Raw genomic sequence first — 26462 nt, forward strand, 5'->3', positions numbered from 1 at the left:
TCACCCCCTCTTTCATTCCATTTCCCCTTCCAGTTGTGTCCGTCACAAACTCTTTGATGAAATGTAACATGCAACTCAAGATGCAACAGTTTGGATAATGACTTCGAATGTGGGTGAGGTTTGTGTTGCCACTGCGGTGCTAACCTGGTTGTAAAATGCCATAATACTGCAATCCACATGTAGCTGTTTGTCACCTCACACCAAACTGTAAGGAGAGCAGCAGCAATGTGGTGGTTTGGCCCTCAACCTTGTCTGCTACCCTCCTGCTGCAAGGAATGCTGTCACAGACAGCCGACTAGACGCCCCATCAGCTGCTCATATACCCACATGTTGCACAGCTCTATGTTGCCGCAACAGGACTTGGTGTGCTTTCAGAGGGACCATTTGATTTAAGACATCAATGTTTGTGTGTTAGTGTGTGAAAAGGTCACACACTCCCTGCAGGACGTGCCTTCAGCCTTGTATTTGGCAGTCATCTCGTCTCCAAACACTGCTTCCTTCCTTTGGAAATAAATTTCCCATTGCTTTATTAAAGTCAGGTCTCTCTCAGGGAGTCTGACATCACAGCGCTGGCCTCCGGGAGAAAGGCCCAAATGGACAGAGGACAGTGCAATTCATAATCAAGAGGCAAGCAAGGAAATGGCTCAGCTTGGTTAACATAATTGAAAAAGGAAAGGAATAGGATACTGTAGTCGTCTCATGCTTGTCCCATGCTGATATTGCACCAATGAATCATTTTTCATAGGTTATGTTTCGAGTGTTCACTGGCATTTCTCTTGATTTATCTTAGTAATAATAAGCACATACTATTCAATACAAATGGGCGAGAAAGGGCATCAGAGAGAGGAATGTGTGTGATGATTTAATGTTATGGCCATATAGAGGGTATAATGTATAAAACAGGGGTATCTACAGAGGGATGGAAATCCAAACAATTTGTTTTTTGTATAAAAATACAGCTAAAGACCGACCTGCTGAGTATTTTATACTCCAAAGGCAGATTTTGGGTGGCGTATCACTTTAGAAAAATATTAAGTCAGTGATTCATACTGCTGGAAAAGACTATTTAAATGGATTTAAATCACAATTGTGATTTTTGTTGTTTGCCAGTTTGAGCTCTGGAAATTACATGGCTCTTGCAAGTCTACACTTCATATCAATATCATTCAACAGTCGGTGAAGACAGTCATCTTTTTTTCTGTCATCATTAAGCCTATGATGTCTAATCTGAAAATGCACGGGTTCTTCACGCTACTGGTTGTTTAGGTTGTTCTCTATAATTTAGCAGTTTTGTCACTTTGTGTTTGAGTTTTATGATGTATGCATAAAATGAAGAGATCAATGTTTCAAAAAGCTACTTAAAAACAAAAACTCTTCATTTTTTTGGCTACTTTTCTTCATTTTCCAGTAATAAATCAAATATTTATACCAAAAATATATTAATTGAGAAAATAATATTATATAATCTGCTAATCAAAGTAACAGCTAGTTGCACTTCTGTCTCAATGAAATTCGGGTTATTGTACTCTTGAATAATCAGGCCCTATCTTATCTTAAAGACCTCATAGTACAGTATCACCCCAATAGTGCACTTTACTCTCAGACTGCTGGCTTACTTGTGGTTCCCAGGATACTTAAAAGTAAAACAGGAGGCAGAGACTTCAGCTTTCAGGCCCCTTTTCTGTGGAACCAGCTCCAGTTTGGATTCGGGAGACAGACACCCTCTCTATTTTTAAGATTAGGCTTAAAACTTTCCTTTATGATAAAGCTTATAGTTAGGGCTGATTCAGGTGACCCTGAACCATCCCTTAGTTATGCTGCAATAGGCCTAGGCTGTTGGGGGCTTCCCATGATGCACTGAATGTTTCTTCTTTACTCACCTCTTTTCACTCTGTGTGTTTCTATACCACTCTGCATTTAATCGCTGGCTCTCTTCCATGGCATGTCTTTTGTTCTGTCACTCCCCTCACACCCAACCGGTCGCAGCAGATGACTGCCCCTCCCTGAGCCTGGTTCTGCCAGAGGTTTCTTCCTGTTAAAAGGGAGTTTTCCCTTCCCACTGTTGCCAAGAACTAGCTCATAGGGAGTCATCTGATTGTTGGGTTTTCTCTATATCATTGTAGGGTCTTTACCTTACAATATGAAGTGCCTTGAGACAACTGTTGTTGTGATTTGGCGCTATAAAAATAACACTGAATTGAACTGACCTGAACTGAATTGAATTAACTGAAGACAACACCGGTGCCACTCTTGTCAGCTAAGAACAGGAAACTAACCCAACAGGTTCCATGGATTTTCCATGGTCCAGGGTCTTTTTGACCCTGTGTGTTTTTGTTTTGCCTTATTGTGTTTGTTCTGTTCTGGGTTTCTGTGGTTGTTGGGGTTTAGTTGGTGCTTTCTAGTTCTTTATGTTTTCCCGGTGTCAAGTCTGCATCTTTGTTCCCCCTTCTGTCTTACTGTTTTACTTTGATAGTTGTCTGGTCCCTGTCTGTTGTGTTCAATTTTGCGTCCCCTGGTCTCGTCAAGGTAATCAGCACCACCTGTGTTCCCACCTGTTTCCTCTTCCCTCATCAGCCCTCCTGAGTATTTAAGTCCCGTGTTTTCTCTGCCTGTTGTTGCGTTGTCTTCATATGTTCTCCTGCTGTGTGTCCTGTTCTGCCTCTGAATTAGCACCTGAAAATAAAGTGGAATGTAAGTTTTACCTTTGCCTGGTGTATCCTGCATTGGGGTCCTCTTCCTGTCTGCCACACAGCCTTTTCATGACAGGATTCACCAAAACTGGACAATATAATACAAAAATATTGCTTGATCTGATGAGTCTCCATTTCTGCTGCAATGTTCTGATGGTAGGGTTAGCATTTGGCATAAACAACATGACAACATGGATCCATTATGCCTTATATCAACAGTTCTGGCTGGTGGTGGTAGTGTAATGGTGTGAGTGATATTTTTTTAGCACACTCTGGGACCCCCTGGTACCAACTGAGCATTGTTTAAGCAAGACAGCCTACCTGAGTGTTGTTCCTGACCATCTCCAACTTTATGACCTACCACAGTGTGCCAGTCTTCTGATGGCTGCTTTCACCAGGATAATGTGCCATGTCACAAAGCTCCTCTCAAACTGGTTTCTCTGGTTTTCTTTACATCATGGGTGTGGAACTGACAAATCTGCAGCAACTGTGTGATGCTCTCATGTCAATATTAACCAAAATGTCTGAGGAATGTTTTCAGCACCTTAAATCTATGCCATAAAGAATTTAGGTAGTTGTGAAGGCAAAAAGGGGATCCAGTGCTGTACCAGCATCGCTTAACTAATGAAATAGGAGTGTGCATTACATTTTCCTCGAGGCTACACTGCTTTGGGGAGGTGATTTCTGCACTTTCCATTGTGTAACTTCATTTTACTGCAGAAAAACTAAATTTAAAAACGTTCCCTCAAACACTTGTAAGACATGCTGCTTCTGTGTTTTTTCTCTACACACCACCATGTGTGATGGCGCAGTTGTATGCAGGAGGGTTTAAAAACTCACAAATTCCAATTACAGCCAGCTTGTCTGTAACTGATCCTTAGCAACAAAATTCATCACACTAAAAATGCTGTGCTCAAAACATTTTTCTAATTACAATCAGGGAGCTGTGATCTTGCTAGTCAGCTAATTTTAGTTACTGTAATGTCAAAGTCTTTTAATTGACTGCAGTTCAGTTTTCACTGAGTAGCCAGAAAGAATCCAAAACCAGAGAACATGCTATTTACATGTAACATGCCTTCATTGTATAAGCGTGTTTGCATCTATTTTTCATCTTATCTGTATGCATGTTTGTTTTTTATGGTTTCTTTAGTGCACAGAGGTCAGGAAAGACAAGACTGCAGGCCAAAATGCTGCTTAATAAGCATATAAAGGCCAGAAGTGACTGCTGTCTTCTTAAACCCCCTACTGACATTTGCAGCATGTAAACATGGCTAGACTGTCCCCTCCCCAACACCTCCGTCACCCCCAATCCTGAGCCCCAGACCCTTTGGGGCACAGACGGTCTTATCTCCCCACCAGGGAAAATGAAGAGAAGAAGATGGGGGCTAGCTTTTTGTCTACTGGCACAGGGCTTTGTGCTGCTCCCCCACACACAGGCACATGTGCACAAATATATATGACAATATATACACATGAACACAGACAGACGTGCGCAAATAGCATGTGACACACACCAGGCAAATGCAAGGACAAACGATTCATCCATAAATACTGCATACCAGCATTATTACAGTTTCAGAAATATTTGCCTTAACAAAGGCTGTTTGCATCTGATTGAGCGCTAGATTCTGATTTAAAAAAATAATCCCTGACACGAAAAGGTCAGGATACATTTACACACCTACAACAGAACAATGCAGCCACCACTAACCCCACCTATACAGGCCCTGACCAGGGACACATTATTTTCACAGCATGTTGGAAGCACTCCTTTCAAATTATCCTCCATGGTGACATAACTACGTCACATAATTTGAGCAGTGTTTTATTGAGTTCTCTTCCTGAGGTCTTCTCCTGATAACTGTACCTTGACCTCAATGGAAAATGTCACGAGGTCAAGGAAAGATATGACGAAGAACGTGTAAGGACTTAAAAAGAGAGCTACAAACCTGTAGTTGAAGGTTTAAAACATATGATGAGGTTATAGCATTAAATAGAAACATACCAATTACCATGCACATGATTATCTGCAACACTTGCCACTGATGTAGATTTTTTTGTGTTTAATGACAGTTGCATAGTGTGTTACTATGAATGAAGCACCATTATCTCCTCTCCTTTCATAAAGGATGGTCCAGTGTGTCCTAAGCTAAAGTAAGAAATAAAGGGAGCACAGAAGCACCTTTGAGAATTTGAGAATTTGACCAGCTCTCATAAAAGGTAATTCCAGGTCACTTCACTCAGAAAACTTCCTAAGCAAAACAAAAATAAGCCCACTGAGCCTGCAGCCCTGGTGAGTGAGGAGACCACTTAAATCAGCTGGACACAACTTTTCCTTTGTGGCACAGCAAAACATCAGGCTATACTTCCCCCAAATTAACAGGATTTACTCAGGTGCTGAGAAGCAGGCAAAAGAAGTCATACATACACAAGGACAGTGCAAACCGAAGGACAGTAGGCCCACATATAGCACATGTGGGAACTGGAAAAGCAGGAGATCAAAATCCACATGGACTGAATCAGCTGGTAACCCAGCGTTTCAACATGAGTAGAAGGAAGATAGGTGGAGCGAATCCAAAAGGATAGAGACACTATTGGTCCCACAATTGACCCTGATAAAGTAAATTAGTTTTATAGAAAAATATTATAACCACCCAGCATGGATGTAACCAGCTATGAGGTCACAGGTCTGAACCTTGGTCCAAAAAAAAAAAAAATCTCAAAGTATAAATTGCCATGAAACAATGTGTGACCCTCTAGATGGTTTTACTTTGAAAAGACTCCACAGGAATTGCCCTATAGTGCCTCTCATTGGGTTGTGTTTAGGAGGTTAGGTTGATGCATGACTGATGAGGAATAATTATTGGTTTGTTTAGGCATGAGGAGCGACTCAGAGACACAGTAGGACCAGAGTCATGGAATAAGTAACTTTTCCTCATGTGACATTTAATTTCAAGTGAAAGAATTCTGTATTTTGTTTTATTACACTGTTTTATACACACAACAGTCATTGACCATATTTCTGTACACACAATTGCTCCTGCAAAAAAAAAAAGGGGGGGGAATTTGTAAAAAATAAAGTTCTTTACAGGTTTCAAAATTAACCTAGTCTGTTCAGAAGTGTAGCCTTTTCCACTGGTCACTGATGCTGCATCTTAAATCTGATGCATTAAGAGAAAAATTCTAGATTTCACTCATTTCTAAACCCTGGTTACAGCTCCGCCAACCACTGAAGGCAATGAATCGCTGAAGCCACGAATATGCCACTGCAACATTCATCCTGGAGAGACTTGTGTATAAGATCAATAATGGAACATGCATGGAGCACATGCATCAAGAAGATGTGAAGACATAATTGAAAAAGCAGAGAGAGACATGTATTAGGTAAAAGAGCTGCAGAGGGTTGTCACGAACAGGACGTGGATGAAGACCGAAAGCATCAATTAAAGCAGATTAAAGCATCAATAAAGCCATTTGAAAAAAAGAAAAACACACACAAAGAAAAATACACAAAAAGAAAAACACACAAATGGAGATGATGTATTTTACTCACTTACCTGCAAGCGTTGAGTCGTTACACACACACAAAAAAAAGGTATTACACATCACTTGTTTTTTGTTGTTTCTTTAAGCAATGCATTACGTTACTTAAGGCTACACCCTGGACAATGTAATTTGTTACACTGGTCGTTACATTTCTGTTGTGTTATTCTGTAACATGTCCTGAAATGCACTGTCGCATAATCAGCAGTTAATATAAACCTGAGGCTACAGTCCCAGACACTGACACTCAATCCCTGTCCTACGGTGGCCCTGAGAGGTCAGAATGCACCGCAACTTAAGAAAACAGCAGCAAAGAGAAAAAAAAAATACTACAAAAGCACACAAACAGAAGGGATGTTGAAAGAAACACAACGGAAATAGAAAGAAAAAAAAACAAGCATAAGCAAGGTTGAGTAAAACACAAGGGAAGAAGAAAAAAATCCCAAGTGTTTCTGGGGAGACAATAACATGACGGAACAGCTGCAGAAGTGACAAACCAAAACATGCGAAGGATTACACTGAGACACGCTTAAAAGTAAAGGAGGATTCTTAATTGAATGATTCATATAATACTGAGGTTTGTGGTCTTGGAGCGCTTTTTGTTTATTAATAAAATACCTCATCCTCGAAAAAAGTTGTCAGTATTTTATTTATTTCGCTAAATATTCTCTCCTTAGATGATGCTCAAAACATCTTTTTTTTTTTTCATCCTAAAACAGTCCAATTTAAACTGACTCACATATTATGGAGCCAGCTTGTAAATTACTCACGTTTTTCCTAGAAGCCGTTCACACAAACAGCTTACTTGTGCTTTGCATGTGTTCATGCTGACAAGAGATTCTGGAAAAATCTGTAACAGTTTTAATGGAATTATTGAATCAGGGTCACCCTGTCTGGGGAAGTCATGGGTCATGGATATAAGGACGCACAAACACGCGCGCGCACATGCACACAAACACAGCTCCGAGCCGCTTTAGCTGTATTAGCAGGGTTAGGGATTATTGTTTGGAAGGACACACAGATAGCCATGAGATTGAAGGGTCCCATCATGTGGAAATAGATTTTGATTTAAGTGATTGTCAGTAAAGCTTTCTTTCTGGGGTTTGAAGGAGATACAAAGATAGACTGTCATGTAGGAGTTGCGCTCAGAATAAGACAAGGCAAGAGAATATTAATATGCATCCATCCTTGTGTTTCTGCCACAAGCGCTGGCTGCTATGTTTTTTGTGTGTGCATTTATGTTTTTATCTTATGGAATACTAATATATGCCATTTAATAGCAAAAAAGGTTCTTGAGTATTGCATTTTTCAGTCTTCTTTTGAAGTAATTTAAATATACAAACAAAATGCAGAGATAACAAACATACAAGCACATATTCCGATATAATGCGATATTCCAGACATTTCTAAAGGTTTTCTTCAAATAAGGACGGGAAGAAACAGACAGACGTTCCTCTTGTCTGTCCTGTTTCCACTGCGAAGTTGCTTTCAGCAAACATGATGCTTTGTCTCTTGTATTCTCTATGAAATTCCACGTGTTCTCGAGCAGAATGCAGGATGGGGTGGAAAGTGGGTCTTGTGAATGTAGGTCTTTGAGACAGTGTGTGTGGGTAAAGCAGGCTTATAGTAGTAATCCTCTTCACAGACACACATCTGACTAGCAACAGGACGGGACCCAGACAGGCAGACACACACAGACACACGCAGTTGTGTTTGTTAGAAGGAAATCTGTTTTGTCTTGTTATGAGAAATAGGTTAATATGCCATCATTTCTAACTGCATACTTAATACAGCCCTGTGATATCCAAGATGTCCATGTGATTTTCCATTCAATTTTCCCATATTTTAATTTCCTTAGGTGTGGCACCAAATTCTTTTGCAATTGTTTTCATGTTGCATTCTTTTTATCAGCCCTTTAAATAAAGTTGCTCCTCCAGGAAACTGGACCCTCTGTTGACTTTATTGGTTCCTGAAGTTTGTCATTAGGGCTTCCTGGCTGTGATGTCATCGGTTTCTTAATGATAGAGAGGAAGAGGGACATTCATCCCCAAATAACTCAGGAAAAACAGACATTTTTAAAAGGAATAATGAGCCTGTTGGAGTACGGACAGTGAGTTATGGCTCTGTCACCGTCTGACTCATTTTGTCTTAGGAGGGGAAATGCTTTCATGGCATGACATCAAAGTCCTTCAGTAATATAACGTTAAGCCAATGTTGACTTTGGTTGTAATGAAGACAGAATCAAATTAGAAGAGTTTTAGAGAACTGACATGTGGATCCATTCAAATAATCTTATTTGAATTATGTACTGAATGAATGAGACCACCACAAATCCAAAGTAAGACCGGACAAGAAATATTATTTGTTTTTTTTTTTATTATTATTATTTTGGCATTTCTTTGTTTTGCATTTATATTAAGCAAAGTGCATCTTATTTTTTTCTCATCAACACATTGCACAATACATAAATAATGATGCATATAAAACGTCTTCGTATTTACAATTAATAATATATTTATATAACATAAAATACATTTTTTCGCTTCTTTAATTAAATCCTAGTCATTTATTAAACAAAGTCCATCAGAATTTTATACTTTCTTCTTCTTTTAAATCCTTTTTTCCATGGAAAAAGACAAAAAAAAAAAGGAGGGGAAGTGGGCGTAGTCTGTTTGTGAGGGGTGCTGAAGAAGAGGAAGGCTGCTGCTATCGGGTGTTGAAGATGACTTCCAACCAGCACGGGCAGCTACTGATGAACTGTCTGGTGTAGCACTGTCCCCAGCCTTTCACAAAGCTTATCTGCACCGTGAAGCCTGTACGAGGCTGCTGCGTGAACTCGTGATCGTTGGGCCTCTGCAAGCTGCCGGCCTTGTCATAGTCAAAAGCTTTGATGGAAAATCCGGGGAACACCTTGTGCACCAGTAGCGTGCGCGAGTCCGGGTTATCCAGTGTGGCCGACTTAATGAAGATGGGATAGCAGCTGCGGTTGTAGACCCACACCCCGTCTGGCTCACGCGTCAGCTGGATGCCGTAGCCTATCTTAGCTCGCACCATCTGCACCAGTGGGGACTTGTTTTCGGAGCAGAGCTGGCCCAGGCAGAAGCCGTTCCCCTGAGGTAGATCATAGAAGATGTCCAGAGAGGGCTCCTGGACTGAGTAGAGGCGCCCGACGCGTGTCTTCTCCTCCCAGTACGCCACCACGCACCAATGGGCCCGCTCGCCAGACTCCTGCAACGCCAGGGAATCTGAAGGAGAAAACAGTCAAGAGATGGAGAGGGTTAGATTTGAGAAAACATGATGACGCTGAAACATTAGGCAATAAAATACTCGAAGGACAGGAGAGAAAAGAGATATAAAAAGTGAAAAGAGCAATATATTAGGCCAGCTAGTAAAGCACTGGGGTAAGAAGCAGATCAAGAGGTAAAGAAAAAGCCAATTCTGTCTAACAAACAGAGGCAACTCCCAAACTTATTAAATGCTGCTACTTCAGAACAATTTCTTCCTCATCCCTGTTTGGGAAATGGGGAATTTGCTTTTGTCAAGAGCCAAAACTAAACTGTCATCCTTAATTTCTGCCACACAGGAAAACCATGTTGGAATTCCTGGACTTCAGACAAGAAAAGCAACTCTGAGACACTGGCAGGCAAGCGTCCACACGCAGTACAATATTTATCTAGGCATTAAATGCTTATCTTCTGTCTGGCTCGCTGTATTTTTGTTGCGGCGTGGCCAACAATGCACTGACGTCAACCGACTGTCCGATCGTCTCTCTGCAGCAACGTGCTTCAACTGGCTGGAGGAAATTATAGGAAACTTTCATCAGATTTTTGTTTGACAGCGATGACCGAAACGGCAAGAAGACTCGAAGGCAGAGCGGAGACCTTCCACCAAGCCCGGCTGCTCCATGTCCCATAAACACATGTTTAGCTGACGAGTAAGGCGGGCTGTTGACTCTCAAACCCTGGTGTCTGAATCGTTGACAAGCTAGGCCTCTGCAGTCTAAAGTTTCCCCTGAGCGTAAAAGAAGTGTAGCATTGGCCACGCTCCAGTTTCCAAACTCTCCCTCCCTCTCCCGTCCCCCTTTAGAGTGCCTCCTGCACCGTGCCTCTCGCCCCCCCGCCCCCCAGCCCTTCATATCTCTATTCCACAGAAATCTGGCTCCCAGCTACTCCCAGAGAGAAGAGTGGGAGCCAGTCAGGCGCAAGGGAAATAGAGAGAGACAGAGAGAGCGCAAGAGGAAAGAAAGAAGGGATGGGGTGGGGAGGAGAGGGAAGACTTTTCACATATTTTGACTGTTACTTTTGCAACTTTGCTTCCTCTCATGGTTTTTAAGAGTCTCCTGCGCCTTTAGGGTCATTCCATAATTGCTGCAACTTCCATCTAACTGATTGCCCATCTTTTATTCTTTACGCCTTCCTCACACACATATACACAAATCCAGCCTCTATGAGACACGCAAAGGTTAAGAAGAGGACATATATATGAAAAGAAAAGAAAAAAAAAAAAAAAAAAAAAAAAAAGAACAGAGCCCCTCTCAGAGCCCATTTCAGTTGCACCCCACCCCCTTTAATCTGGCAGTAGCTGTGAATGTAACCGGTAATTTGGAAGGTCCCGTCTGAGAAAAACGGCAACATTAATGTGGCAGGATCTGTGCTGGCCCAAGCAGACTTACCCCAGCCTGTCATTAGCCTTCATTAGAGAGAGAGTGCGAGAGAGAGGGAGAGAAAGAAGGGAAGACAAAGACAACACTGGGGGAAGAGAGACAGAAACAGAAGAAAAAAAAAAAAAGAAGCATGCCTTCCATAAAACAAGAGGGGCCGAGTTCTTTGAAGTCGGTCTGAGCCGAGCCTCAGGGAGTTTATCGTAAATCCATCCTCATAGGGTTCTGGGGGAAACTAAGTACCTAGATATCTACCTCAGGCCAAATGGCGGAAAAGAAAGGTTTATCTTTGAGATAAGAGACAGAAAGTGTCATCTGTATCTTGGGCTAGTGTCAGATGGTCTCCTTTCCTTTTCACATGCACATACAGTGGCTGACGAACAGGAACACGGACTGGACTTTCTTAACAGCTGACAGTGGGCCTGCTGCCGGAGCTCACCTGTGGGGCCCTTGTGTGTGTTTGTTATTGCTGAGAGAGACAGGGCCTGGCGTCAGAGGTCATTAGAGCGGCTGCCTGTCTGAGCCTGTCATTGCAGCCTGAAAACACCCTGCTATTCAGGACTACAGTAACTGCGTTTCCCACCCCCACCTCCCCTCCCCTCCCTAGTCATCCTCCCCTCTCAGAGACTCAGACTGCAGGTAAGTAAAAACCGCAGAAGAGAAAAGAGATGAAAGAATAAAAGTATTGGAAGTTGGAGAAACGGAAAAGAAACATAATAGAGAGACTGGCTGTGTGAAAAGGAGGATTCAAATCCTTTTATTTGCACTACTATATTTTTAAAAGAAGTACTACATGTACTGTCTTGCTGGAGACTCAGTTAACATTAATAATTAATCAAGATCTAAATTATAGTCTGATCCAAGCTCTAGAAAACAATGCGTGCTACACTCCCCAAATATGAACTAAATCTCTTTGATAAACGCCCATGTTTTTCATAATCCAGCTCAAACGTCCCTCACAGGTAAACAAACTTTCTCAATTCAGCAAAGCAGCAGCGAGCAAAATGAGACGAGATCTGTGGGGCGCCGCCTCGTGAAGAGTATGTTCACAGCTTGTCCTGACAGCAGATGACCTCGCACCTCATACTGATGAACGCCGAATCAACACACACACACACACACACACACACACACACACACACACACACACACACACACACACACACACACACACACACACAAAATATATATATAAACAACCACTAATTTGTGTGCCACCGTATCAGTGCGCGTTCAGCGCAAGGCTCACTTAAAATGATTTAAATTTTTAACACATTTTGCAGAGTCTGCTGGTCAGCCTCCTCATGTTACTGTTTGACACCATTTCAGGTGTGTCTGGCATAGGTGCGTGCGAAGCTGTGCCGTCAGAGCACCTGTCCTAGCGTGTTTCCATCAGATACGGTCTCCAAATGCTTAGAATGCTGTCTGATTCTCTGTCTGTGCATCCGTCTGCCCATCCAAGTATTAGCCCGTACGTCCGTCTGCCTCCCCCACCTGCTTGTCTGCACCATGTCCTTTCAGTCCCCGTCTCTCAGGCTTCTCCTCGCCGGAGATAAGCTGGCTAGCTAGCAGCCTGAGGCCATCTGTCACCCCAGCCCTTTATGTTCTGCCCCCGTCTGGCTGTCTCGCCCCATGGGATCCACATGTAACCCCCTACCCCCATCCCAAAAAGAAAAACAGTTTCCATGCTAGTTTACCACTAAGAGGAACACTGAAATAATGTTGCAGGAAGTATGGGCTAATGTGGATATTTGTTACAAGCAAATTAGCATATTTCTCCTGTGTTTCTCTGGTATTTAATGCACGATCAGCTTAACTACCTGCAAGGTCTGAGGGTCTAGTATAGTCTAGTGCAGCATATGAGAAAATTGTAAATATGTGTTGTTAAATAAACATCCTGTGCAGTGCAGAATTATTTAGCACATAATAGCAGATTTGGCAAATGGGCAGGGTGTTAGCTCCCCCGTGGTTTTTAATGGTCCCCAGGCTTAAAGAGTGGACGCCACGCTAGCTGAGACAATTGGACTCAGTTGAAGGGAGGAGGGGTGGCGCGGGGGTGGCAGACTAGGTGATTCTCCTACGCAGTCTGCAAAGGTTAATCATTACCTCTGTCTGACTCCACACACACACACACACACACACACACACACACACACACACACACACACACACACACGGTTGCTTCTATTCTTAGAGGTTGGCACTGTCACAGAATTGCATGTTATACACCGTCATGGACACACACACACAAAATTTCCAACCTTCTGTTCTGAACTCTACACTTTCAACATCTGTAAATAGCGAGGAGGCTCCTGAGATCTGTCTCGCATCGATCGCTGAGAGCTCTGTGTGTTTGTGCCTCTCTCAGCTCAGATGTGTAATGACCCTGTCGTCATCTCACTCATGCGCGCGCGCGCGCACACACACACACACACACACACACACACACACACACACACACACACACACACACACCTACTGAAAACAGGAATGAGGAAGACATAAAGGATACAACACCAATGGGGTAGGGGCAAGGGCCCTTCACGGAGTCTTATTTTCCAAGTCAACACCCTCTCTCAAGCGGGGGAAAGTCTATTCCAGAAGTCAAGGGTCAACCTTGAGGCATTCCTTTTGCTCACTCTGCCATGCCATATATGTTCAACCCTGCATCTGTGCGTTTCTGTCTGTGGTGAAAGCCTGGCATTTCACTCTAGTTGCTCACAAAAATATTTGTTCTCATTGACTGGCTGGGATTTTTTTTTTTTTTTGCAGATTCCTATTGTCTGGTCAATTCACTTTCTTTTACTGTAAGAAATGCAGTTGACCGCAGAGACAGAAAAGGTCAGCTGTTCTGTATCGCTGTCAAGAGAGAAGACTGTCCCTGCCTCACATTGGCACAAACTACAGATTATATTATATTATATGGTTTGTGTTGGGTTTTTTAGTACTGAAAGATAAGAACTAAGTCTGGTCTTGATTGTGATTGATTACTTGTTGTGCAGCAGAGCATGCAACCATTAACAAAAAAAAAGCCATTAACTTAGGCTAAATTATGTTTTCAACTGGATTGTGCTATTTCTCCAAACAACACTAAAACAATCTAGCATTGCAATCCTGAAACTCTGCTGTAAACAAAAAAAAACAAAACAAACAAGTCCACACACCAAGATCGATGCAGCACAACCTTGTCACCTGCATTACCCACGCTGCAACTTGACATTTCTTGTTGGAGATTGAGCTCTTTGCAGCCTAGCAGAGTTGAGGAGAGTGATGGGTCCAAACTGATGCTGACTCAAGTCATATGAGCAGTTTGTCAGGCTTACACTGCTCTAAAGTCTTTCATTATGTAGGTGTACTGACAGAGGGGGGTGCAAATGTGCAAAAAAACATTGAATTCCCCCTTTGGTCACAAATAAGTTTTCACTGGGCATCAAGCAGTTAAACTATTTAAAAAGCATTGAAGAGCTTAAATTGAGATCCAAGAAGGAGAAATGACGCTATTTCAGCACCAAAAGGCAGATTAACAAAAAAAAGAAAAGTAGTGGGTTTAGTAGCAGACAGAGGAAGTGGCGCTTCAGAGTGGCAGGTCGGGTATGAAGCAAAGCCCCCCCCCCGCCTCCCAGTTCAGGAAACATAAATAAGCCCCGATGGCAGGAAAACCACCAAGGGGAGTGGCACGGTTTCACTATCAACAGATCTGACTTCTTGCAGAAACACAGATAGAGAGAACGAGTTGCAGACACGCCATCTCTAACATGAACCATCCGGCCTCGACGAGGTAAAGATAAGGAGAAGAAATGGCGCATGTTTTTTTTTTTCCCCCTAATGCCTCCATCTATGGTACAATTTTCTCTGAGTGGATGTTTCTGCCATGATTACATTGATCCACATGTCTTGGAGTCACTCAGGCATTGTGTTTTCCACAGCTTGTGACAAAACACAGGGTCATTTCATAATCAAACGGGTGGCCAGCAGCTTCCATCTGGATCTACATTATCACTAAATTATAGCACAATACTTTTCCACTCAAGGACACTTGTGTTTCCGTGTTACACCTCCTCCCTGCTCCTGCTGAGTTGTTATTCCAACACTTCATCAAGCTGACCCTAACACACGCACACACAGCCACTCCCTGCAGCCCAGATTTCCCAGGGTGACAGGACAAATAAACACTAGCTAGCTGGCTACAAGGTGCCGGGCAGACTGCAATGATGTCATCAGCCCACTTTTGCAAACACACAAGTCAAGAGATTACCCGCAGAATCTGAATCTCAGAGCCATAGACACGCAGGGCGCTACAGACAGATACAGACAAACCTGACAATCACCCGCATTGTTGTGATGTGCAAAAAAAAAAAAAAAAAAAATACTGTGAGAACTAAACAACCAGCAGATCCAGCTGCACGTGACCGTAACTTTTCGTCGCATTCTTACTCTGTTATTGTCATATACCTGCACATGTCTGAGTGAGTGCATGCCTGTGTGTGTGTGTGTGGTTATGCCAATGCTTGAGATAGAGATGTGGCTACTGACAGGGTTGAGTCTGTCACCAAGATGAAGAGAGAGAGGGAGAGGCGAATACACACCCCTCCACTCGGAGTCTGAGTACACAAAAGACAAAGTGACTACATGAATGAGCAGGCGGGAGGGTGGAGACAGCAGCGCTGTGTGTCACACTAGAAATTTGACACACACACACACACACACACGCACAGAGAGATTTACAGGCATGTGTCTCCACTTATTTCCATTCCTGTTTTTATCCTGTTAAAGACAGCTTCTATCCCTTCCTTCCTCTTTCCACTTTACACACTCTACTCTCTTTCTCTCTCTCCCTCCCTCCTTCATTCATATCTTCATACATTGAGGTAATGTCAAAATCCACTTCCACAGAGTGACTGCAAACCAAAACAATGTTCATCTTGTTCTGGGCTTCCCTCCAGCTTTGGCTAATGGCCAAATCTGCATAGGCCTCTTTTCAATCAGCGGGCTCTGCTAAGGTAGGTAAATGTTTTCAACTGTAAACGATGCTCCAAGAGGATATAAAGCGTGCAGAGCTTTGCAAACTAGATGCGCTTTCCACTCTCGTCCCCTTCTCTTTCACCCCCCCCACCCCCACCCCCCCTCTATCCTCCGCTGTCTGTGCTGTTTTTTCGATTTGTGCAGCATAATGACACAGGGTGGGGAACAGAGGACAGCCAAAACCAAAATTAAGTCCCTTGCCAAGAGGCGGTTTGGCTGCCGCGCAAGGAGAGGAAGTGGGGAGTAATGAGAGATCCTGGCCCGGCACGGGGCGGCCCAGCTCTGCTGGGCTCAACTCGCTGGCTAACACACAGCCTCCAAATTACAGAGGAGAGAGCAGAGGAGCCAGCCACCTCTCTCTCCACCCAAAGCCGCCATCTTCTCTCCCTCTTCATTCCTTCCTCTCACTGTTCAAGCAATGAAAAAAAAATGTTTTGTTTTTTTTTAAGAAAAAAAAAATGGAAAATGCAAAATGTAACAAAGAAACAAGAAGGTAAAACCAAAACAGAAACCCTGTTACGGCTGAGAACGCGTGAAGTCACTCGACCAAGTTAGGCGCCACATGCATTTCTCTCATCATTTAAGGAAAACAAATTTTCAATTTCTCTCTCTCTCCTTCAGTGCACTCCAGTGTTTGTTTTCCGTCAAGATGAGGCCTCAGCTGCCTCCCTGTCCGCTCGCCTTTTCCTCAAAGACATGAGGTCATATCCTGTGCAGCCCTTTCCTCTCCCTGCTAACCCAAACAAGGCAGGAATGCCGAGGGAGAGGAGGGAGACTGAGGGTGCTCTGTTTCTGAGTCGAGCTCCTAATTGCTGGAGGTTCTTTAATAAAAAGGAAAAAAAATAAAAAGTAAAGATACCGTCTTAGGTATTAATACGCCATACCAAACATACAGGCCTTATCTCGCCCTCAGTTTGCACCAAAAATGGGCTGTTTCTCTGGGACCTTCAACATGACAGCAGAACTAGTTTGATTTAATGAGCCAAGGTGCCAGGACTAAATTTAATCTCTGATGAAGGTTAAACCTCCAGCCGATTCACTGGATGACTAATTGACTGACTACAGGGCTGGCCGACTGTCTGTCGAGTGAGGTGACTGGCTGGTGGTATAAGAATACAACCGTGCCTAAATTTAACCTGCAGTGGGAGGAAGCGCCTGTGTGACAGTCGGCCATGCGCCAGGGCTCACACCACATTCTATCTGCCCGCTTGTGTGTATGTGTCAAAAACTGTATGTGTGTGCGCGTGTGCATGTGTACATGTCACCACAGCCCCCAACTAGATCCTCTTACACATAGGCACTCCGGGTCAGTCCCCAATGGCACCAACAGGCATGCCACTAACACGTCAGTGCTATAAGTCCAAGAGACTGGCATCAGCAGTGGCAGTCTATAACTTGGCTTTAAAGAAAACTTTGTGCATTTATGTACACATTGTGGCTGGGTATTGACTCATTATTAACGATAAAGTGCAGAAAGCTGAGGCAGTGAATGTCTGGGAAGAGTCAAGACCTTCAGATTTGCAAAGTCATATGGGTCCCATATGAATTCAAAAACTCACAACTAATCCAACAGCTATCTGAGGATTTAGAAACGAAATAAATAAATAAAAGTTTTTTTTTTTAAAGTATTGAAAACCTCTTTAAACTCAACTGAATGCATGACTGGCAATGTGAATGCTACCTGAGCTGCTCATAAACTCAACTGAATGCAATATATGGCTTTTAACGAGTTACTTAACACCCCACAGATTCACAACCACGAGTCCATCACCCTCTTAACCCTGGCCTGCTTTTCATTTCAAAATCTCTCTTTTTGATCTCTCTCTTCAGTTCCTGGTTGAACTCAAACCCCTGATCCGAGTCCTCACTCCCAGCTCAAACAGAGATCAGCACCCCGACACCCAGCTCCAGGCCTTTAGCCATCGACCCCTCCTCCTCCTCTCCTTTTCCCTCCTCTCTGCTCTGTTCCAAGCTGATGACGTGAGCCAGCGAGAGGAGCTTTGGAGCTGGTAGCCTGGCAGGCAGCCTAGTTTGCATTTGCGCTTGTCGCTGTCACAGCTCACTTAACTCCTTCCTGTCTGGATGGCTTTTCCTGCAGAGAACAGCCTCCACTCTTCCAGCTCTGAACTGTGCTTTTAAATGTATCAGTATTTCTTTTGGCCAAATTTCTTTGCTTTGATTTTGCTTCAGGTGCAGTTGCATATTAGATCTATAGCTGCTTTACCAACCCACTTCAGCCTTTTCTTAAAGATGATGAGCACTTAATTATTCAACTACAATGCAGAAGAAGAGAAGAAGTGGTACAACTCTTGCTCACTTCCAAGCCTTTCCCACTCTCCTTCCCTGAGAGCCTCCATCCTCTCCCTCTCTGTAAATATGTCTGGAGAAGAACATAAAAAGGGCAGAGTGAGTGAATTAGAAGGTCAGCAGCGGGCCTCTGGGAGAGCCATGTTTCTTTTGTCAGAGCCCCAGAGGGAGGGAGCAAAGAGGGAAGCAGGGAATGAAGGAGGGAGGGAGTGAGAGGACGAATGGATTAGCCATTTTTTTCTTGGCTTGCCAGGGAAATCATGAGGGCAGAGCACTGGAGCCACCCCGCCTGGCCTTTTCTACCTCTAATGCTTTTTACTGAGGAGACCCATTCACTGAAGCGCTGCCATGTCACCCTCGCCAGGAAAGAAAACAGGGGGAGGAGGTGGAAGAGGAGGAGAAGGAGGGGTGGCATGTATACTTCAACTGAGGGAGGGGAAGAAGAAAAGGAGGGAGTATGAGGAGGCCTGTTAAGACTCCACTTCTTGGGTTTCACAGTTTGAACTGGGCCTAAAATGTGTCTTTAGTTAATGCACACTGGGGCTACTTTAGTGTCCATCTGACGGCCTGGAAGAGAGACTGATTTTTAGTTTCTCTGTTCCTGTAACACACACACACACACACACACACAAACACACACAGGCAGGCAGATAAGCAGGCTAAACCCTCCACCTCCCCACCACCACCGCCACTAAACAAAGGAGGGGGTTGGAATGGGCAGCGAACACCAACTGACATAAAACAGGCTTTAAAGGCCCAGTAATGAGAACCATCTGAGGCCAAGGAAAGCAGAGAAAAGCACAGAGCAATCACAGGCAAAGGCGAACAAACTCTTTCTCTCTCATGAACACCATCTTATTCTGGAGCCTGCGGACAGGGCAATGGGCAGAGAAGGCAGCGCTGCCAGAGGGGATTATGCGGGAAAAAGCTGAAGAAGCTCGAAACACATCCTGCCTGAGAGGTGGAAGAAAGAAAGGCGCCTGTGTCTCACTCTTATCCCCACAGAGCCCAGAGGAGGATCTAACAAATACATCCCCTGTACGCGCAAACACACCCAAACAAACACTCATGTCTGTCGAAGCCTCTTTTTTTTGCTGCCTTTTCCCTCCTTCAATACCACACACACAGAACATATTCTTCTCCAAACAACAGTTCATCGTGTTTGTCTTCCATTACAACACAACACGGAAAGGGATGAGAGCGAATGGGAAAGGAAAAGGAGAAGAGTGAAGCGTTGTTCAAAGAGCAAGGAGGGAGGAATTTATGTGGATGTGGGAAAAATACACCACCCTCTTTCAACGGCTTTTTTTTTTTTATTACAGAGTGAAAGCAGGGGCCCCCACAATCACTGCCTCATCATCGCATGTATGGAGGGAATATGTGTATGGTTGTAGTGAAGAAATAATAGAGGAGGAAAGGAAAGACATAAGTGGAATGAATTGCATAAAGAGTAGAAAAAGACAAGAAAATGGGTAATAGTAGGAATATTTACCTGAAAGCCCCACAGGGGCCGAATAAGTCGTTCCTCCAGTTTCACTGGATGAGGGTCCAGAGTCTGGAGAATCTAATGAAGAAAGAGAGAGTTTGAATTAATACTCTGAGTGTGTGTGTGTGTGTGCGCATTTACATGGCAGTGAGAGGAGACGGCACAGCAGCAGCTGTGAGGCCGTCAATCACTTTGGTGAAATCAATGCCTAATGAAGACGCTGACAACGAAGCTCACACCCTCACACATACGCACAGAAGACTTGCAGTGGAGTGCTTCTCACACCCCTGATAATCCCCCCATAATCCACTGCTTCAGGAAGAACGTTAGCCCTGCTTCCCCTGCATAGATGAGCTGCTGATCTGAAAAGAGCTGTATTCTTCCTGCTAATGATTGAGCAGAGGGTTCAGTCTGGGCATGATAAACCCCGCTCAATAACCGAACACAAATCAAATATTAGAAGACTGTCCTGGGTCTGAACTGACTGATAACTGCCTCCCTGTTCCTGTCTAAAGATCTGAGTGTGACGCATTCAAGGTAAATCAAGACATCCGAGTCTTCACGCCAAAAGCAAACAAAACTGTCAAAGATGCATCTGGAAAAATAAGCCTCAAAATAAGAAACACATCTGTGTGGCTCACTTTAAAATTTTAGTGGGGTTCACCTCTACTCATTTTTGATGGTGAGCTAGGTGACAGGCGAGAGAGAAAAACTACATGTTCCCGCTCTCTCCTTTGTTTTGCTAAACTCCCATTTAGACTTGTAATCTAGACTAGTTTCAACACGACACCTGAATTCAACAAAACCACAGTGTGCGCTGAGAGGAGCAGCAACACCGCTGGGAGCAGGCTAACACCAAAGCAGAGCTGCCGCTGCTGGTGGTACCTTGGTATTTACTAATGACACACATTCCCTTTGCTGCACGTCAGCAATGCCCTACACCTCGTATCCACTGAACCACAGTATGGAGTGGTGGCACACGCTTTGACTGCGCAAGAAGTCACCAAAAAAAAAAAAAAAAAAAAAAGTGACAGCGAGCATGAGGAGGAGCGCAATTGTTTTTCTGGTGAATGGAACTAACAGACAGACGGAGCTGACCAGAGCGGTTTCACTGCTCCCTTCCACCCTGCCCGGTCCAAACGCAGCCCATGCTGCTGTGGTCACGGTAACGAGATGCACGGGCATAACCCAAGTCTGCCTCGCTTTCACTGGCTGCCAACAGCCTTGCCCTGGTCTCCCGGGCAACAGTTCACAGCTGACCACAGGGCTGAGGGGGCATCAGAGAGAACGAGCTAAACAGCGTGTGATTTATATTCCCCAGAGCTGAAACAAGGTAGCGTTTTATGTCTGGGTTGCTTTCATATTGACCGCTACTGCTGGAGTGGACAGGCACCGTGACACATATAACCCCACTTCCTGCTTGCTGGAATCATAAAACCATCATCATAAAATTCATAGCTCTTCCGCTTCATGCAGACATTTAGCTATGTCTGATCGCCCTCTATGCAGATTGTCTGAATGTCATGAGGATTTACCACAGCCTCAGATAAGCCAAACAGAGAGAGAATACTATAGAAAAATTGTAATAACCTCCAGTTATATGAAGAAACTGATGACTGACAGTTCCCTGAGGCGGTAGGGAAAAACCCCTGGCTTTTTGCATGATAAGCTTATTTGTCCTGTGTGTGTAAGTGTGTGTGTGTGTGTGCACCCTCCAGCGTGCTCCAGTGTCCTATTAATATTTCTTTCACCCTACTTTGCCAATAAGGAGACAAGCAGACAGAGTCGCCTTTGATTAACCGCAACTGCAGCTGCGCCGACTGAATGCAACCAAATGAGGAAGAAGCAGAGCAGGTAAGCTCACAGAGGCTGCTGCACTTAAAACTGAAGCATCTGCTTGCACACAAACATTTTCTGTGACTTTTGGTGACATTTAATTCCCATCTCTACGTTTTTTTTCAGTTTGCTCTGGTGTGTGTGTGTGTGTGTGTGTGGGGGGGGGGGGGGGGGGGGGGGGGGGGGGGGGGTAGCATGAGTTGTATAATCATTTCCTTTGTGTGCATCCAGCCTGCTTTTCCTATTTACCTTCTTGTTTCCTTTCATCACTGGAAAGTCTCCAACTGAACTCATATGGAGACACTGCTCCAACTGGATGAATTGAGCTGTCTGCCCCCCCCCCCCGCTTCTTCTTTCCAATATTTTAGATCAATCATACTTGCATTTAAGTTGTCAGAAATGCTCTTTAAGGATAACACTATTGCTAAAGCAACGATGACAAAGACAGAGGGAAGGTGGGCTTTGAAGAACAGCAGCTGCAGCTGCAATGACTTCCTATTGTTTCCACTCACTGAAAGCCACTTTCTCCTCTTCTCCTCCTGACTAACTGGCTGGCTGGCTGGTCGCCTGACTGGTCATTGTTTAACTCTCAGCATTTTCTGCACTTATAGAAAGCAAGATGATGAGTAAATGAGCAAAGACACAGTAGAGGATGTGAAATTAAAAAAAAAAAAAACTCTTGTACATCTCACTCTATTCTAGTCATGGTGTGAAATTTAACACACTTCAAAACTGACCTAACCTTGTTGGCATAACTTGATGCCAATTTCCCGCACAGAGGAAGAAAATGACAACAGGAACAATATGTGGAGGGAGCCCACAATTAAGCAGTTAAGAAAAACAAAAACACTGTTGCGATAGTTATGCTTTAGATGTGGAAGACATTACAACACAAAGCCTCTCTTCTGCTCTGTAAGACACCAAACTGGGAAATGGGGACAGTGACACCCCCAGCTACACACACACACACACACACACACACACACACACACACACACACACACACACACACACACACACACACACACAAGCCCTCACCCTCGTTCTGTTGATTAATTCAGCTGATAAAGACTGGCTGGCTCCAGAGACGCTGCTGTCTGTCTGTCTCTCCCTGTGCTGCGATTCACAATAGATAGACAGACACACAAACAAACTCCCCCCTCTCAGCCCTTCTGACCCCCTCCCCCGGTGATGTGCCAGTCATTCAGTCTATAGCTGGTGTCTCAACTTTGTACTGCCTTGCCCTGGCTGCCAGCCATGCTGGAAATGGCCAGCCAGTCAGCCAGGCGTGCCACTCCACTGCTATCATAAATCACAACATAACATGGAGCCATTTCCTACGCACACACGCACTGCAGAGGCATAGACAACACAAACATTCTTGGATCCAAAATAGCCTTTTAGATGGAAATGTTATGCAAAAACAAATGGACATATGAATGCATGCATTTATGAATCAACATCAAGCTCACCTGGTGGTTTAAGATAGTCCATGGGATAGCGGGAATATGGTGGAGGAGGAGACTCTGTATGGAGAAAAAAAAGGAGTACATGAGGGGGGGCGGACAAGGGAGAGATCTAAACTTTATGATAAGATTTGTCATTTTTCAGGGGGAAAGATCTGTGTCTGTCAGCTCCGCCTGGAGAGGCAGGCAGCGAGGCCGACTGGGCGGCTATTGCCTTTCATTGGCAGGCAGATAAACAGGGGGCCGCCTGGCGCCAGAAGGGCCACTATCAGCGTCTAGGACAAACTGAGATACGGGCCTCTTTTGGCCCGGGACGCCAAGCAAACGCGCGGATGCGCGCGCGCGTAGCCATACACACACACACACACACACAGAGAGAGAGAGACACACACAGACCCTGGAAACTTCACTGTGGAAAGACTGAAAGACTGTAAAGCCCTAGCTGCGCCGCTCTACGCTTTGTAAATGCCAACTATGAAATGTTCAAATACCAGAAAGGCTGTTTGTTTGAAAACCGCACATCTGAAGTGCCCAGAAGCATGTTCTTTAAGTTGGGATGCAGTTTAATTAACGGTTTTCACATCGACATACTGGGTATTTTAAAACACGGCCAATCAATGAAGTCTGCTTTAGTAGTATAACATGACAAACCCGGGATTTAATGACGCCACACTTCCGAAAAGATGTAGAGGGCCACTCAGCACACAAGTTTGACCTTATGGAAACTCAACACAACTGTGCCAACAGAGGTGATGTCATTTGAATTAGGCTAATTAGCTCTTTAGGTAATTCTATGACATGATGTCACAGTGGCTGAACTTGAACGCGCTTTCAAATGAGGCCTGACCACCAGAGAACTAAAAATATTTGTTGCAAAGATATGGTTGTTCTTCATAAATCCAACTCACCGAGTTCACAGAGCCTGCTCATGTGGTGGGGATTGCAGCAAACGAGCTCTGGGTTGATTTTCCCGTAGGATTCACAGCAAGACAGCCTCTTCAACTCCGAGGAATGCCTGAGGTCCGGCCACCTGAACACTTTGTAGAGCAGCATGGGGAGAGAGTAAGACTGTTGACCCACTTTGGCGTCCACTTTGCTGGGCAGGAGCAAGCAGGGGCTTCGGGCACCCCCCTTGGACTCCACTGCCTGCAAAAGCACCTCTAATTGTTTCTCTTTGATCTTTTTCAGTATCGAGTGGGTCAACGCCTTCAATTCAGCCTCCGACCCTGCGTTGGACTTGGCCACCTTTGTCGTTTTGCCCATGCAGCAGCCCCCGGATCCATGCGTCCCTCTATCCGCCTCCCCGTCGCCCTCGACGGGCGCACGGCTCCTCCAGAGTCGCCGGACGAGCCCCGATCGTTTGGTCCTAAACATGCGGGACGAAAAGAGGGTTTCCCGGCTAAAAAACGAGCATTGTGTCCGCAAATCATGAAGATTCCGGGATCCGAGTCCAGGCGATGATAAGCAGCCTGAGAAAATACGGTGGAAAAACTGGGGTCTGGACAAGCAGAGGAAATCTGTATCATTCGCCAGTCTCTTTTGCCGTGTCCTGCACACCAGATCGCCGAAAAGCAGTCAGCGTTCACGGGACAGTTAACTTTTCCTCCGGTGAAAAATTACCATCACAATCAGGAATTTAAGACTTGTGTATGATGATTAATCTAGCAGAATATAATCATTAATAGCGATGGGGAGCAACTCAGCTGCGCGTAGCCTGAAGGTGTTACAATTTTCACTTGGTGATGTGCAACCTAGAGCAGTGAGCTGACCCCTTTAAAAAAAAAATACCCCAGGCCGATTTTCAGCAAATAAACACTGCCTAAAAAGCGTTCTACCACTGCGCTTTAGCTCTAGTGGAAATTATAAAATATGGGGCCTAATTAAGCCTAAAACGCAATCGCAATTATCCCATGAAAACCGAGGCTCGCTGCTGTGTCTTCAAGAGCATTAATCCACAAAATCCTTGATCCAACTGCACAGAGTGGGGTTCTCCACCGGGCATGCGGAGGCTTTTTATCCGCTATCGTCTAAATATGCCAGTAGTCTGCAGAGGATGTGGTCTGCCGGGGTTGAGATGAGCCTCGTTCAGCGAGCCAGGGAGCAAATCCAGGTCTGAATCTCTCACCCAAGTTGAGTTGCGTTTGTAAAGCCAGAGAGAAAGCGAGAGAGACCACTCGTCCAGTCACAGAGCCTTGTAACCTATTTCAGTAGGCGAATCCTTTCTGATAAAATAATCCAACCTCGTATCTCACACGAAGTTTCCGTGGAAGGGAGCGAGCCGCTGAGTGTGATCTCGAGGGGGAGTATGAGCCTCTCTGTAAATGAGGCGGATGGTTTGGGTGCCCTTGCTCCGTCTCCGGTCTCCAGTGCGCATTGACGCGCCCGGTCACGTGTGTGTCTAGACACCCTGTCGCTTAAAAGAAATGTGATTGTGTGTTGCGCAAACAACAGATCAAGCAGAGCCTGCGGCGCGCTCGTATACACACACACACACACACACACACACACACACACACGAAAACCTTTGAAGGGAGGAAAGTTTTGGGCAAAAAGTTGCCAAAGTGTAAAGCTGAGAATTAAAGGGCAAAGTTGAGAAACTATGAAAAGATTATAAATTCTCACAATAAATTTCTCTTTCATTGTTTAATGCTAAATAATTGGTAGAGCAATGGTGACCTAAACTTGTTTCTTTTGTGCCATATGCAAGTTTTTAATTTGTCTGAAACTGACAACTCAAGATTTGTTGCTTTCCTTTTCGAGCTCCAAACCTGTTATCCGAGATATTTGCTGTTTCATGAACACACTGGCTCTATATTTAAGCAGATGCGCTGTTGAAGTGTGTGTCATTTAAGCTGGAAACACTGATTTCCACTTCATTCTCGTAATATAACATTTTCACATTTGTCATCTGGCCATCTTGATTACGCAGGTTGGTTTGGCTTAGGGGGCCGAGTGAGATAATGTCACAGACGGCATTTCAACTACTCACCGGATCTGTGGGGTCGTAGCTGAAGCTGGTTCAGATTAGTTTTTTTTTTTTTTTAGGGTCCTTTACTGCCTATAAAAACGTGCCTGCAAGGCTTAGCAAAGGGAGCGAGAAAGAGAGAGAGAGAGGCCGAGGCAGCATGTCCGAAAGCCAGATGGGAGCGCGCTGCTGCCGCCCTCTGGACGTTTGGTTTCCAGGTGGGACTAACATCATCACTTTTCTGTCTTAATCATCAACACAACAATTTCCACCCAGTTTTATTCATCCAGTACACGGGCCCATCAGTTTCCCGACTTGCCTGACAGCAGATGGGATGTGCCCACTTGACTGCTGTCTTTATTATAAGCTGAATCCATATTTATTATGACAGGCGCAGCGGTTTGATTCTACTGATTTGATCTGTTTACTGTATTGTGTGTCGCTTAAGAGGCAAAACACACGCGACGTCATTGAAGTGTGACAGTTT

The 26462-nt window shown here is 44.4% G+C and overlaps 1 protein-coding gene across 1 annotated transcript; it reads right to left on the reverse strand.

The window, feature by feature from the left end:
• Window positions 1-8642: 8642 nt before the first annotated feature.
• Window positions 8643-25391, reverse strand: smad7 (SMAD family member 7). Its single transcript, XM_030742379.1, has 4 exons — window positions 23919-25391; window positions 23017-23070; window positions 19715-19786; window positions 8643-9478 (listed from the first exon to the last, which is right to left on the reverse strand). The coding sequence occupies exons 1-4, from the start codon at window positions 24382-24384 to the stop codon at window positions 8940-8942; spliced, it is 1131 nt and encodes a 376-aa protein (XP_030598239.1). The 5' UTR covers window positions 24385-25391; the 3' UTR covers window positions 8643-8939.
• Window positions 25392-26462: the final 1071 nt, after the last annotated feature.

Source organism: Archocentrus centrarchus, chromosome 12 (assembly GCF_007364275.1).
Source record: "Archocentrus centrarchus isolate MPI-CPG fArcCen1 chromosome 12, fArcCen1, whole genome shotgun sequence".
Taxonomy (NCBI): Eukaryota; Metazoa; Chordata; class Actinopteri; order Cichliformes; family Cichlidae; genus Archocentrus; species Archocentrus centrarchus.